General features: G+C 37.4%; 1 protein-coding gene across 1 annotated transcript in view; it reads left to right on the top strand.

The window, feature by feature from the left end:
* Positions 1–16,536, top strand: part of MANBA (mannosidase beta) — a 117,575-nt gene that overhangs the window by 66,219 nt on the left and 34,820 nt on the right. Inside the window, exons 12-13 of the mRNA XM_065877569.1 lie at positions 6,106–6,324; positions 12,355–12,519. Coding sequence (XP_065733641.1) covers positions 6,106–6,324; positions 12,355–12,519 — 384 coding nt within the window. The remainder of the gene's footprint in view (positions 1–6,105; positions 6,325–12,354; positions 12,520–16,536) is intronic.

Genomic DNA, 16,536 nt, shown 5'->3' with positions numbered 1-16,536 from the left:
TGTGTTGTTCATCTCTGTTTTGTCCTTTAGTTCTTCTAGGTGTTTGTTCTTTAATTCTTCAAAGTCCTTGTGAGACATTTCTTGCATCTTCTCGATCTTTGCCTCCATTCTTTTTCTGAGGTCCTGGATCATCTTCACTATCATTTTTCTGAATTCTTTTTCTGGAAGTTTGCCTATCTCCACTTCATTTAGTTGTTTCTCTGGGGTTTTATCTTGTTCCTTCATCTGGTACATAGCCCTCTGCCTTTTCATCTTGTCTGTCTTTCTGTGAATGTGGTTTATGTTCCACAGGCTGCAGGACTGTAGTTCTTCTTGCTTCTGCTGTCTGCCCTCTGGTGGACGAGGCTATCTAAGACGCTTGTGCAAGCTTCCTGATGGGAGGGACTGGTGGTGGATAGAGTTGGGTGTTGCCCTGGTGGGCAGAGCTCAGTAAAACTTTAACCTGCTTTTCTGCTGATGGGTGGGGCTGGTTTCCTCCCTGTTGGTTGGTTGACCTGAGGCGACCCAGCACTGACACCGACAGGCTCTTTAGTGGGGTAATGGTGGACTCTGGGAGGGCTCACGCCAGGGAGTACTTCCTAGAACTTCTGCTGCTAGTGTCCTTGTCCCTGTAGTGAGCCACAGCCACCCCCTGCCTCTGCAGGTGACCCTCCAACACTAGCAGGTAGGTCTGGTTCAGTCTCCTATGGGCCATGGCTCACGGGTCCAGCTGCTCTGAGGCACGTGCGATCTTCCCAGACCGGGGCACGAACCCATGTCCCCTGCATCGGCAGGCAGACTCTCAACCACCGCGCCACCAGGGAAGCCCTACAGTCTTCATTCTAAAGTCTATTTGTCTGATATAAATATAGCTACACCAGCTTTCTTTGGGGTTCCAGTTGCATGGAATATCCTTTTCCATTCCTTCAATTTTAGTCTGAGTGACATACTACTTCTAAAATTCTATAATTGTACATGCTAAAGTAAAATTTGATATATATCATATATGAATATCTTGGCATGTGATATAGAGGCAAAGGGTTAGGAAAGAGCTTGTTGCCAACTTCACCTTAGAGCCCTTCCTTTATGGTGGTTCTCTTTCCACCACTATTTGTTTAATAGGCATATTATACTTGTATTTACTACATGAATACATACTTTATTTTAATATAAACTGGATTTCTTTTGCAGGAAGAGGAAGCATCATGTTTGTTTTTGTGGTAATGGCTTCAAAAGATCTGGCTTTTTAAAAACTTTAATGTTTAACATGTGATTTAATAATCTATCTTTATAATTTTGTATCTGTAATTAGATGTTTTAAATATTTGAAGTACATCCTTGAAGCAATTTGAAGAGAGATATTTTAAAAAGAATGGTATGTGACTTTGGCACTCAAATGTACCCAGATGATGGCATTATTCCATTTATGTGAGGAAACTTCAGTGAGAATTTATGAAAAACATAGGTTCAAATTTTTTGCTTATCTGTTATGCTAAGTCATATGTCATGAAAAATTTTTCTGTTCGCAAAATGTGATGGTATAAGCTTTAATTAATATTTACAGAACACTTATAATCTGGTTACTCACCATATTGGTATTATGTTTTTCATATCTGATGGATTTAGGAACTGGACTTTAATATCTGAGGATTTTTGTTTCATAGCTTAGTGGTTAAGAGCTCATGACTCCAAATCCTGGCTAGACCACTTACTCTCTATATATTCTTGGGCAAATTACTTCACCTCCATTTTGCCAAGGGTTAACAGCTCTTAAGAGATGTTATTTGGATTAAGTGAGATAAAGGATGGAAGGTACATGCCACAGACTCTGGCACATAGTAGACTTTTACTTAATGCTAATCATCATTATCATCCTTGTTGGTTTCACTCAACAAGATAGGTCTTCAGATACTTTCAAACTTTAATCTCTAATTTTAACACTACATTTTTGAACTTATAAAAAATTATTTTCTGTATATCACTTCTTATCCATCTTTGAAATGGAAATGTGATGCCTTCTTATGAAGGATCTATGTTTTTTATTTTTTTAAATTTTAATTAATTAATTAATTTTAAAACTATCTTTTTTTTTTTTGAAGATAATTATGTTGCCATCTTGAACAAGGACAACTGCTTTATTTATTTATTTTCCTGCATCACACAGCTTGCAGGATCTTAGCTCCCCAATGAGGGATCAAACCGGGGTCCACAGCAGTGGAAGCACTGGGTCTTAACCACTGGACTGCCAGGGAATTTCCCAAGGGAATCTATGTTTTTTAAAATGAGTTTGTGAGCAGTAATTGATGTTTGCCAGTGGTTTTCAAGATGGACAGGATTAAGTGCTATGTAATCATATTGTTGTTATTTATATCAAAGCATAAGGCATTGAAGGAAAAGGACCATAACTTGATCTATCCACACACTAAATGAAATGATCAGTTTTCTTTTGCACTTCATGCTTTTTAAAAATAGTCAGTCTCTTGGTTTATCTTACGTATCTCTTTGTCTATCTTACGTATCTCTTTGTCCAAATAAGCATTTAAGGTCATGATCTAGGAAGAAATCATCTGTGAGATTTGAGACTAAAAATCAAGCCTCAAGTGGAAATGATACAAAAATGGAAAGGAATCATAGTGCATCATCATGGGTGGACATTTTTAGGCAGAGACTCATTAGTAATTTTACTGATTGGCTCAACTTACCAAATTATTCAAGAATCTGGAATAATGGAGGGAAACCAATCAAGCTTGATTGATTAAGGCCAGTTGATCAGCCTTCTCCAATTCTACTTCAAAGCCGTTATAATAGAATATTGTTTAAAATTTGATTACCCATAATCTTACCATGCTTTTCAATATTTTAAAATTCAACCACAATTTGTTGAATATTACTAGGAGCAAAGCCTCATTCCCGATGCTATGGGGAAACTGTTATCCTCACGGAGCTTATAGTCTGCTCCCAGGAGGTAACGTGGAAAGAAATACCAGCTCTACAGGGCAGAGTGAAAGAAGTGCTATGAAAAATGTAGTTCCAAAGTGTTGGCAGCTATGTGGAAGAGCCATTCATTTTAACTGGCAGGATCTGGGAAGGCTTTTAATTAAAAGGTGACATTCAAGCCTTAAAGGCGGAATAGAATTTGAGGCAAAGGATTGTTCTGTAGGTATTTTAGGCCAGGAAAACAATGTCAGTAAAGATGAAAAGAGGTGAAAGCACGTGTATATATATAGGAAGCAGCAAGCCGTGCCCAGTGCCTGAAGCAAGGGACTCATGGATTGGTGTGGAGAGTCAAAGACAGAAAAGGCAGTTTGGAAACAAATGTTAAAAGGACTTTGAATCATGTTATGGAGTTGGGTTTCATTCAGTAGACAGTGGGAAGCTAGTGAACATTTTGGGGGAGGGGAAGAATTTTATCTGACCCATGTTCTTGCTGGTATTATTACTTGCAAAGAATTAGGGGGATGAGAGATTCTAGGCAAGGAAAACAGATATAATAACCAAAAATTCCAAGTTATTAGGAATATTATATGCCAGGCATTGATAGGCTAATTATTGTATTAACTAATATGATTATTATAATATACTAACATATTAATGATATAGGTGCTTTGTAGGATTTACTTAATTTTTACAAGCACCCTGGCATGTGAGAAATATAATCTTTATTTTAGAGATAAGACATGGGAGGGTTGGAAAGATTAATTGCTCAAGGTCATATAGGTCATAGGTAGTGGGGCTTGAAATGAGGTGATGGAAAAAAATTTGATTCAGAGCAACTGAGTGTGGGAGGTGAGAGAGACAGAGGGAGAAATTGGAGATGATTCCTACTTGGGTACCTTTAATGAAGGTACGAAGCATAGTCAAATAAGTTTGGGATAAGTAAATAAGGAATTCTGCTTTGAAAGATTGGATTTGAGATGTGGGCAGGACAAGCCAGGTAGAAATGTGGAGCTGGTTATTGGAAATAGAAATGTGAAGGTGAAGCAGTCTGGGAGTAATCAGAACATTGGTGAGAGGGACAGCCTTGGGAGAAGGTATAGAACAGGAGAGGCTGAAGAGAGTGACGTCCATCTAAGAATGTGGAGAGGGGAGCTGGAGAAGGAATTATCAGAAAGGTTTGGAGAAACCAGAATGTGAAAGAGTAGTGAACAAGCAGTCACGGGTGGGGAGAACTTCAGAAATTGTGTGTGGTAAACAGGTCATTTCTTGCTCACCAGAGAGGGAAGAGTGTGGGGATTCTTGCTTTATTTGGGAAGTAGAAGTCCATGGGTAGTTTATGAAAAAACAAAACCAAAAACAATTTTAGTGGAGTGGAATGATCAGGAATTGAGTGTTAGGGGCTGAGGAAGGAATGGGTGGTCAAGAAATCTGATGGGCTCCAAGGGATCGAGGGACTTTTTTAAAATTAGGATGCGGGGAGCCCTTAAGCTAAGGGAAAAGGACAGTGGAGAGATTTCTAAAAGAGTGGAGGATAATTTATTGGCTTTAATTCCAAAGTGAAATCCAAAGATGACCAGAGGACAGACAGAGACTCTGGCGAAGGAAAAGAATAAGGTTTTTTTTTTTCCCCTATGACAGAAAAGGAATGAGAAGAGAAAAAAATGGGTGGTTATACCAAGAAAAAGTGAGACCTAATGGGGAAAAGCTGAGAAAATTATTTTCTGAAAATCTATTTCTCAGAGAGGCCTTATTGGCCTTCTACATGTTTTGTATTTCCGAAGAGCCCTGTACTTATCCTTTAAAACATTCATCACGCTTACAATTACTTGCTCAGCATCTGGTTCCACCACTAGATTTCAGTCTCCTCTTTTAAGAGGTCAGTCGGCATGTCTGTCTTGTTCCCTGCTGAACCTCCAGTGTATAGAAGAAACTGTATGCCTGGTGCATAGTAAATGCTCAAAAGAGATTTGATGCGTTAATACTGGATGATGCCATAGATTCTGTCTGTCTGTCTGTCTGTCTCTCTCTCTCTCTCTCAGCAGTGCTGAAAAACCTGACCCACAATAAACACTTGACAGATACTTGCTAAATGAATGATTCTTGTCACTGAAATAGGAAGTAAGTTCATTAATTGAGATAATAATAATTAAAACATTTTGAGTTCTCCCTGTGTGCTAGACACTAGATTAAGTAATTATATATTGGCTACTGTAACAAAGAAACCACAGAGTTTCAGTGGTTTAAATAATAAACGTTTCTTTCTTACTCAGTAACACTACACAATGGTTGCTTCTGATGGGCAGGCAGCTCTCCTCCTTTTAGAGACCCAGGCTCCTTCCATCTTCCAGCTCCACCATCTCTTAGGCCTTTGCCTACAGACTGGGAAAGAGGATGAGAATGTAGCCGCACAGAGATGCAAATAGTTAGCGAGCCGCTTTCCAGGGACAGAAGTGGGAACATGAATTTTGATGGACACTTAGCCATCTCTTCCACACATTTTTTTTTTTTTTTTTTTTACCATTTACAATAGCCCAATGAAGGAGGTACCATTATTATCTCCATTTTACAGATAAGACTACTGAGGCTTAGACCTGTCCCAAAACAATAAGGTTCTAATTTGAGATTCAAACTCATGTCCCTCTGACTCAATAGCCCATTCTAAACCATTAGACCTTTGTTTCTCAGGTGGAAGTGATTTTGTTCCCAAGGTACAAGGGGACATTTGGCAATGTCTGTAGACTTTTTTTTGTGGGGTGGCGTGGCAGGTGGGTAGGTATTACTGGCATCTAGTAGAGTGTATAGGACCTCCCCCACTCCCAGCATACACACACAAAACCAAAAGTTACCAGGCCCCAAATGTCACTAGTGCCAAGGTTGAGAAATTCAGCACCAGACAGTATACTACCCACGATGGTAGAAGGTCAAGTATAGGTTAAGACATGATTGAAAAAATTAGGAACAGCTACTGTGAGGAATAAGCTACAGTTCATTATGAAAGGCTGTGAAGGGTTGGCAAAAAGCAGAAAGCTGCTGGTGGTTGTCAAGTGCAGAAGAAGGTAAGTGGCTCTGTTATTTTTCTATCAGCTACTTGGCATTTCTGGGACTTGATACTACTTTTAAAGAAGTAAGTGATCTGTACTTTACTGAGTGAAAAGCTTATCTTTTAAACCATTTTATTTCTGAACTCAGGGAGACCAGACTCGTCCTTTTATCACATCCAGTCCTACAAATGGGGCTGAATCCACTGCAGAAGGCTGGCTCTCTGAAAACCCATACGACCCGAATTATGGTGACGTACATTTTTATGACTATGTTGGTGATTGCTGGAATTGGAAAATTTTCCCCAAAGCTCGATTTGTATCTGAATATGGATATCAGTCCTGGCCTTCCTTCAGTACCTTAGAAAAGGTAAGCCATCTTTGATTTCCCAGTGATTCAGAATGGTAGGCCATGGGTGTATGTCACTTCCTTAACAGTGGTTCAGAAAGTCAAATGAAATCTACTTCTTATTTAAATGGAAGTGTAGGAAGAAGATAATAGAAAAGAACTTTTTAGGGCTTCCCTGGGGGCGCAGTGGTTGAGAGTCCACCTGCCAATGCAGGGGACATGGGTTCGTGCCCCGGTCCGGGAAGATCCCATGTGCCGCGGAGCGGCTGGGCCCGTGAGCCATGGCCACTGAGCCTGCGCGTCCGGAGCCTGTGCTCCGCAACGGGAGAGGCCACAACAGTGAGAGGCTCGCGTACCAAAAAAAACAAAAGAACTTTTTATCCTTAACCTTTGGGGTACTAAACTCTTGTAGTCATCATTTTGGGGATTATAACTTTTCTATATTGCTTTTAATTATGTTCCGTCAAGAGTATTCAAAAATTAAACGGAAGCCGGTGATTACTGAAGGCTGAGTTATTATCACATGTGAAAATCACTCTCACTTACTACTTTCTATGTGTCCTGCAACTGTTTTATTACTTACAGATATTCAGAACTGGATAGTTTGCTACAATAAGAGAAATGAATGTGATAAATAAACCTTTGTCTGATGTTATCACGTCATATCATTCCTTTTATTTTCTCCCCTCTTCTTCCTCCTCTTCCGTTTTCTTCATGTTGGTGTATTTGATTTTCAGTATGGCACTTCACTTTCTCTATTCCTAAAGATTCCGTTTTGTAAATGGGTTGTTTCAGACTTGTGTGTTTTTTTTTTTAACAGCTTTATTGAGACCTAACTCACTGGCCATACAATGTACTCATGGAATGTGTACAGTTTAATGGTTTTCAGTATAGTCACAGAGTTACGCAGCCATCACCATGATCTAATTTTAGAATATTTACATCACCTCAAAGAAACTCTGTACCCTCTGTATTAGCAGTCACTCCCCGCTCTCTCTGTCCCTCCCATCCCGGATCTAGGCACCACTAATCTGCTCTGTGTGTCTGTATTTTTGCCTGTTCTGTACATTTCTTATAATTGGGATCATAACATATGTGATCTTTTGCGACTGGCTTCTTTCACCCAGCATAAAGTTCTCAAAAGTCATCCATGTTGTATCATGAATCAGTATGTCTTTCTTTTATATTGCTGAATAATATTCCATTGAATGGATAAAGCACATTTTGTTTATGCGTTCTTCAGTGGATATACATTTGTGTTATTCCCCATTTTTGGCTCTTATGAATAATGCTGCTGTTAACATTTGTGTACATGTTTTTGTGTGAACATATGTTTTCCATTCTATTAAGTATATACCTAGGAGTGGAATTGCTGGGTCGTATGGTAACTCTATGTTTAATATTTAATATTCCAAGGAATTGCCAAACTGCTTTCCATAGTGGCTGCACCATTTTACATTCCCACCAGCAATGCACGAGGGTTTCAATTTCTCCACATCCTCGTCAACACTTGTTATTCCCCATTTTTGTCTTTTTTTTTTAACATTTCCCTGGAAATTTACGTTTACAGGAAATTTGTATTTATTTGATGGCCAATCATGTTGAACATCTTTTTATGTGCTTGTTGGCTCTTTATATATCTTCCTTGGAGAAATATCTGGAGAAATAAAAAGCAGGCAAAAATCCTTTGCCTACTTTTTAATTGGATTGTCTTTTTATTATCAGGTTGTAAGAGTTTATTGTAAGAGCTTACAAAAAACATACCATCTATGTGTCCATGATATAGATGGTAATTTTTTTAATAGCTATATGATTTGCAAACATTTTCTCCCTATTAGTGGGTTGTCTTTTTACTTACTCGATAGTGTCATTTAAAGCACAAAATTTTATTTATTTATTTATTTTTAAATATTTATTTATTTGGTTGCATCGGGTCTTAGTTGCGGCATATGGGCTCCTTAGTTGTGGCAGGTGGACTCCTTAGTGTGCACGTGGGCTCCTTATTTGTGGCATGCAAACTCTTAGTTGTGGCATGCATGTGGGATCCAGTTCCCTGACCAGGGATCAAACCTGGGCCCCCTGCATTGCGAGCATGGAGTTGTAACCGCTGTGCCACCAGGGAAGTCCCAAAAGCACAAAATTAAAAATTTTGAAGTCCTACTTATCAATCTTCTCTTTTATTGCTTGTGCTTTGGTGTTGTATCTAAGAAGCCATTGCCTAAGTTAAGATCACAAAAGTTTACTCCTGTGCTGTCTTTTAGTTTTAGCTCTTACATGGTCTATTTTGAGTTAATTATTTTGTATGGTGTGAGGTAGATGTCCAGTTTTGGACAGCCAATTGTCCCAACACCATTTCTGAAAACATTATTCTTTCCCTAATTGAATTCTCCTGACCCTTTTGTCAAAAATCAATTGACCATAAATGTTAATGTTTATTTCTGGATTCTCAGTTCTGTTCCATTGTGTATGTCTATTTTATATTAGTATCCACTGTCATCATTATTATACTGTTGTAGTAAGTTTTGAAAGCTGGAAGTGTCAGTTCTCCAACCTTGTTCTTCTTTTCAAGATTGTTTTGACTGTTTTGGGTGCCTTGCCTTTCCATATGAATTTTAGGATCACCTTGCTAGTTTCTGTAAAAAAGTCAGCTGGGATTTTGATGGGGATTGTGTTGAATCTGTAGATCAGTTTGCAAAGAATTGCCATCTTAACAATGTTAAGTCTTCTGATTTATGAACATGTGATGTCATCTTTAATTTCTGTCATACTATTTTGTAGTTTTCAGTGTATAAGTCATATACTTCTTTGGTTAAATTTATTCCTAAGTATTTTTTGGTGCTATTGTAAATGGAATTATTTTCTTAATTTTATTTTCAGATTGTTTATTGCTAGTGTCTAAATATTCAATTGATTTTTGTATATTGAACTTATATTCTGCAACCTTGTAGAACTCATTTATTAGCTCTAATGGCTTTTTGTTTTTTGGGGTATGTGTGTGTGAATTCTTTACGTATAAGAGCATGTCATCTGCAGATAGAGGTAACTTTACTTTTTCCTTTCCAATCTAGGTGCCTTTTGTTTACTTTTCTTGCCTAATTGCCCTGGTTAGAACCTCTAGTACAGTATAGAAGTGGTGAGAACAGATAATCTTTTCTCACTCCTTTTCTCAGGGAGATTCCTGTTTTTAGGGAAAAAGCCTTTTTATCATTTAGTATGATATTAACTGTAGGTTTTTCATAGATGCCCTTTTATTTCTAGTTTGTTGCCTGCTTGTATCATAAAAGGGTGTTGGATTTTGTCAAATGCTTTTTCTTCATCTATTGAAATAATCATGTAGTTTTCCCCCTTCTGCATCACTTGTGTGAAGTAACCACAAAAAAAGTTTTAAGAGAATTTAAAAATCTTCCTCAATCTCACTACCTGAACACAACTGTACTTCTACATTGAAGTTATATTGTATTTTTAACTTTAATAAGTAATGCCATAACCTTAGTTCTACCCCTTGTTTTTTTATTACTCCCATATTGTGGGCCCAAACTTTTGGGAACATTGTTGTTTCAAAGCGAAAGAAGATGCAGTTCAGTATCCTGACTCAGGTAGGAACAAGTGCTGAGAATGGAAAAGAAGGAATGAAAGAAGCAAAAATATTTACTGAGCAGATTTCTGTACCAGGTACATCATTTAACAATAATCCAGCCCTGAGGCCCAGAGGGAAATCAATATATATTGATATATATATAGTGAGAGTTCTGTCAATGTCCCTAGATTGTAAGTAGCATATCTGTATTCAGGCTTATTGTCTGACTCCAGAATTGATCTATTTTCTTTTCACTACATTTCAGGAAGATGAGTGTTAGGAATTGCTAAACCTTTTTAAAAAAAATCTGTAAAAAAAAAAGAAAAAAAAAATCTGTAAGCATTTCTATTCACCTCTCGAAAATCATGGAATTCCCATGTTTTTGTGAAATGCCTGATGACATTCAAAGATAGTAAACACTGTATTTTAAAATAGGGAAAGATAAGTCCTGTTTATTATGAACCCTTGATTTGATTGTTGCCTCTTTTCGAACTACATTGCTTAGTGGAGAATTTGAGTAGGTGTTGGGAAAAGAAAACCTTTACGTAAAACCTTCATTTTTTTTTTCATGCATTCAGCAAATATATTAAAATGTCTTTCTCTGGTTGGGATACATTACTTCTTTGTAAAATAATCATATTTTCAACTGGTGATCATCAATATACAGCAATAGAAAGATTGGGTTTTGGAATGAACAGATCAGGATTTGAATACTAGAACTTCCACACACTAGCTATACTGCCTTGAAAAGATTATTCATTCTTTTTGAATTTCAGTGTTCTCATCTGTAAATTGGGGGTAATAGGAGCAGATACTTCAGGGAGTGTTTGTGTACGTGTGTGCACATGCAGGTATGCATGTGTGCATGTGATGGTGTGTAAACATTAAGTTAATTAATACGTTGAAACACTTAGCACAGTTCTTGACACATAGTGATGAGCCCATAAAACGTAAGCTATTGTTACTATTAATATAGGCAATGCTAGTCATATGGTTTATACGAAGCTAGACTGCACTAATTAGCTTTGGATCTTGGGCAAATTACTTAACCTTTCTGTGCCTGGTTTTCTCATCTGTAAAATAGGGTGATAATAGTACCCACTCATGGGGTTGTTATGATGATTAAATGAGTTAATATTCTTAAAGCAATTACAGCCTTATCTGACACTTTTTTTTTTTGCCGTACATGGGCCTCTCACTGTCGTGGCCTCTCCCGTTGCGGAGCAACAGGCTCCGGACGCGCAGGCTCAGCAGCCGTGGCTCACGGGCCTAGCCGCTCCGCGACATGTGGGATCTTCCTGGACCGGGGGCATGAACCCACGTCCCCTGCATCGGCAGGCGGACTCTCAACCACTGCACCACCAGGGAAGCCCCATTATCTGACACTTTCTAATTCCTCTGGTAACATTGTTATAGCTGAAATTTACAAGAATTTCAAACCATAGCTATCAGAAGGTAGAAAGCTTCCCACATAACAGATCAGGTTTATGATTATGGGATACCTTTAAATTATTAGCAGCCACAGGGCTGAGAGGCCAGGAGACGTGTTTCAGATTTTGAAAAGGAAGAAGCGTAGAAAGAAGGGAAGACTATTGCTAAAGGTTTGCGCATCTCAAATGTGTACAAGATGACTGTAAATACCATACCTCTGTTTCAAATAAATAATAGAAGTAATTGGTGTTCTCTAAACTGTCTGGTGGTAACATTTTCAAAAACGAAATACAATTTGGAAAAACTACCGCATTAAATATGGCTAATGTATGTTGCTTATATTTTGGTATAAATCAATTCCTAAAGGATAACTTTTTCCTTTTAAGGTGATTGGTCTGTGCATTGCATGATTACTGAGAATTCTAAGTCATATTTTATGAACAGGGATTATTAAGCTTCCTAATTTTCATGGTTTTTTGAGGGTGGAATGGAATATGTTTTTTCAAAGTGTCTGTATAACTTGGCTTAAAACTCTGATATTTTCAGATGTAGCCAGCAATTGTCTTATATCTTTGTCAAATGCTAACAGTTCATTAAATCATAGGGCCTAGAAGCCAGAATTATTGCTTTTTTTTTTTTCTCCTGTAGAAGGTACACTACTAACCTGTGTGGTATTTGTTTTTATTTATTTATTTATTTTTGTTTTTATTTTTTACTTGACCTGATGATAGCTTCTCAAAGGAAAAGAAAGATTCTGTAAGTTAAAAAAAAAAGATTTATTATTAGGGGAAAGAAGTATCATTGTTTGGTTTGTATCTTCAACTATATCAAAATTAAACGTGTATATATCAAATATATTTAGTAATCACTGAGAAGCAAATGAGCAAGTGCTAAGCATTTACCATTTTACTAGTGATATTTTATTACTGTTAGCTTTGGGCTCTGCAAATGTGTGTAGTACTTTTCAAGTTTGTCAGGAGTATGAAGAAAAGTAGTTTCACTCCTAACTTCCCAATCTGAACCTCTTATTCTTTGCTTGAAAGGCTTCATCTAAAGAGGACTGGTCTTATGAAAGCAAATTTGCACATCATAGACAACATCTCACAGATGGTAACTATAAAATGCTTCACCAGGCTGAGCTTCACTTCAAACTCCCCCAAAGTGCAGATCAATTACGCAAGTTCAAAGACACTATTTATCTTACTCAGGTAAGCCATTTTTATTCTGGGCTTCAACAGCTACCTGCAGTTAACATGAAGAGATCCTGTAGATTTTATACGCCTTTTGTGGTGAAAAATATTCAGGTTTTCATTTTGCTGATTAAAAAAAATTATCTGCTTCAGAATGGGTATTTGATGACATATAGGACTTGAAATAGTTAATTTTTGGCATTTGTCTCTCTTACAAGAACAGCTCACAAAGTTCTACAACAAATTGTACATTAAAATCTTCCCTAGCTCAAGATTACTATCAAGGTTCAGTAATTAAGTCAGTAGCATTTGCCAAGGAAAAAATGGGACAATGGAACACAATAGAGTCCAGAAACAGACTCATGTATGATATAGTCACCTGATTTATGGTCACAATGCCACTGCAATCCTGTGGGAAAAGATAGTCTTATCAATAAACAGTACTGTATCAAGTGGGTATCTTTATGGGAAATAAATGAACTGTGACTCCATATACAAAAATTAATTTGATTAGTGATCAAACACTCAATTGGGAAAGGTAATACAATAAAGTTTCTAGGAGAAAAGCTTCATGACCTTGGCATACACAGACGATTTCTTAAACAGAACATAAAAAATACAGACTATGAAAGAAAATAATGATAAATTGGACTTCATTAAAATTATGGACTTTTGTATATCAAAGCCACCATTAAGAGAGAGAAAATGCAAGCCACAGATTGGGGAACAATATTTATAGTACATATGTCTGACAAAAGATTTGTATTTAGAATAAAGAACTTCTGTAAAGCAATAAGAAAAAAGACAGATAACCTGTTAAAAAATGGACAAAAACCTTGAACAGGCACTTCATCAGAGAAGATAACCAGATGGTCAGGAAGTATATGCAAATATGCTCAATTTAATTCTTAATCCAGGAAATGCAAATTAGAGCCACGCCAGGATACTCCTACACACTATGTACAGAATGTAATTTTAGCAGAATGGCTAAAATTAGAAAGATTGATAATACCAACTATTGGTGAGGAGGTGGGACAGCTGGGACTTTTAGACATTGTTAGTAGGAGTGGAAATTTGTTTAAACAGTTTGGAAAATCTTATGGCAGTTTCTACCCAAGTTAAACATTTGCTTTCTTCATGAATCAGCATTTCTACTCTTAGCTAGGTACCCAAGAAAAAGGAGTGCACACGTCTGCCAACAAACATCTAAAATAATGTTCATTGCAGCTTTACTCATAATAGCCCCAAACTGGAAACAACCTAAATGTTCTTTAACAGAAGAATTTACAAACAAATTGTGGAATATTTATACAATGGGATACTCCACAACAATAAAAAAGAATGAGCTACTGCTATCAGCTTCAACCTTGATGAATATTACAGACATTATGTTGAGCAAAAGAAACATTGTAGTTTCACTATAGACAAAATGAGTCCAGATGATATAGAACAAGTTAATGGCAACCACTCTTGTGGAGGAAGATGGTGCATTCTGATTAGAAAAGGGTACAGGGAAACTCTGGCCTGCTAAAAAAGTTTTGTATCTTGATCTGGGTACTGGTTACATGGGTGTATACATATGTTAAAATTCACTGAGTTGTACACTTAAGATCTGTTCATATTATATTGTGTACCTTAGTAGATTATGTTTAAGCAGCTCTACTGAGATGTAATTGACATACCATAAAATTCACTTGTTTTAAGTGTACAATCAAGTGATTTTTAGTATATTTATTGAGTCATGCGACCATCACCATAATGTAGTGATGGTCGAACATTTCTGACATTCCAAAAAGATCCCTCTTGCCCGTTTAAAAAAAATAAATTTATTTATTTATTTATTAATGTTTAAATTTTTGGCTGCATTGGGTCTTCGTTGCTGCGCACGGGCTTTCTCTAGTTGCGGCGAGTGGGGGCTACTCTTCGTTGCAGTGCACAGGCTTCTCATCGCGGTGGCTTCTCTTGTTGCGGAGCACGGGCTCTAGGCAGATGGGCTTTATTAGTTGTGGCACACAGGATCTGTAGTTGTGGTGCACAGGCTCAGTAGTTGTGGCGCATGGGCTTAGTTGCTCTGCGGCATGTGGGATCTTCCCGGACCAGGGCTCAAGCCTGTGTCCCCTGCATTGGCAGGCGGATTCTTAACCACTGCGCCACCAGGGAAGTCCCCCCTCTTGCCCATTTGTAATCACTCTCCTTTCTCACTTTCAGTCCCAGGCAAACATTAATTTGCTTTCTGTTTCTATAGATTTTACTTGTCTCAACATTTCATATAACTGGAATCATATAATATGTGATCTTTGGTATGTGGCTTCTTTCACCAAGCATAATGTTTTTGAAGTTCTTCCATGTTATAGCCATATATCTGTGCTTCATTTCTCTTTCTTGCTAAATAATATTCTGTTGTATGGATATATCATGTTTTACTTATCTATTCATCAGTTGATGGACATTTGGATTATTTCCAATTTTTGACTATTATGAATAACACTGCTATGAATATTTGCATACACATCTTTGTACCTATATTTTCACTCCTCTTGAGTAGAAATATATGAGTGAAATTGCTGAGCTATATGGTAAATTTATGTTTAACTTTTAAAGAAAATATTGACCTGAATCTTGGATAATATTTTTATCTTAATGTTTACAATTTATATTTTTTTTCAGACATGACCAATTTATTGAGAAAATTCAAATTTCAGTTTGGCGAAGTATAACCAGGGGCAGAGTTTGGGATAATCATTTCATTGGCGGCAACTACATTTTCTAGAGCTAATTGGCCATGGGGTAGTATCTGAAGGAAAGAAAACAAAACTTAAAAAAATAATTTAAATTATTGGGTGGGTGATAAACATACATATTTGCAGAGGAAACCAAACACAAACAACCAGCTTACACAACTGAGGCATGAGAAATGCTGTTGCTAGTAGAAACCCTTTATTCCATTTAGTTTGACAGACATTAAACACCTGATTTGTTCCAGACAGTGGGCTAGCTGCCAGGGTTGAGGTGGAAGCACAAAAATCACCAAGACGTCATCCCTGTCCTTAAGAAGTTTACAACAGCACATGTAAAAATGAGGGCTACTGGTGAAGTGCCAAAAAACTGCTCAAAAAACCTGGAGGGAGGAGAGTTTACCTTTACGTCTCAGTAGAGGTTGAGGTCAGGACCCTCTTAAATTAGGTGGTGTGGGTGAGGCTGGGGGTAGCATGCTGCCAAGTAAAGAAAACTCTGGTGTCTAAGCATGTCTTGGCAACAGGAAATAGTCTAGTTCCTCCACAGCCTTCAGTGTGTGAGAGGGGAAGGGATATTCAAAGGTATTTAGTTTTATTTGAATCCCTCTCATCATTAGAACACTATAAGAGATTGACAAGGAAGTGAAAAATGATTTTAAAAACCCACACGTCCAAGTTTGAAGAGGCACGGACATAGACGGGAAATACCATTTCATAGTTTTAGTGTAAACTCAACTGCTTGTGTATATCCATTTAGTAGCTTAACTAAAACCATCAAAAGGGGAAAAAACTCCACTGGCAGCACCACGGTTCGTCATGGCAGAACATGGTCTCTCCTGTTAGACTATAAAGCTAGCTTTGGCTACTGCCAATGGTGGATGTAAGGGAACAATGGAAATTAAGTTCACTTTTAGTTTACAAACTAAGGTCTGTAAACATTTCCACCTTAACTGCACATAGATGACAAAGAAGGCTTGGAAGAGAGAATTTGGGGAGAGAGATGAAGTCTTTGCAGGCTAACTGAACTAAAAATGACTTGGGATGCTGTATCTCCTATTTAAAAAATACAGGATGAGCAAGTCTGAATAATAGCTTGCTATGTGTATAACATACACCTCCAAAAAGAATTCTAACACAACATACTACTAAGCAAACATCACAGTTTCTGCTTTTGCAATTTACACAAATTGCCTGAATTTTAATAGTTTAGGGAACCTTTACAAACACAACATACAACAAGTTGTAATATTATGCGTCACGCTTAACTTCAGAAAGTTTGGCTTGTATTATTTTATCTCAA

The sequence above is a fragment of the Phocoena phocoena genome, chromosome 5 (genome assembly GCF_963924675.1).
Source record: "Phocoena phocoena chromosome 5, mPhoPho1.1, whole genome shotgun sequence".
Classification (NCBI taxonomy): domain Eukaryota; kingdom Metazoa; phylum Chordata; class Mammalia; order Artiodactyla; family Phocoenidae; genus Phocoena; species Phocoena phocoena.
Note: the sequence above shows the minus strand (reverse complement) of the source record. Positions and strands in the feature narration are given on the sequence as shown.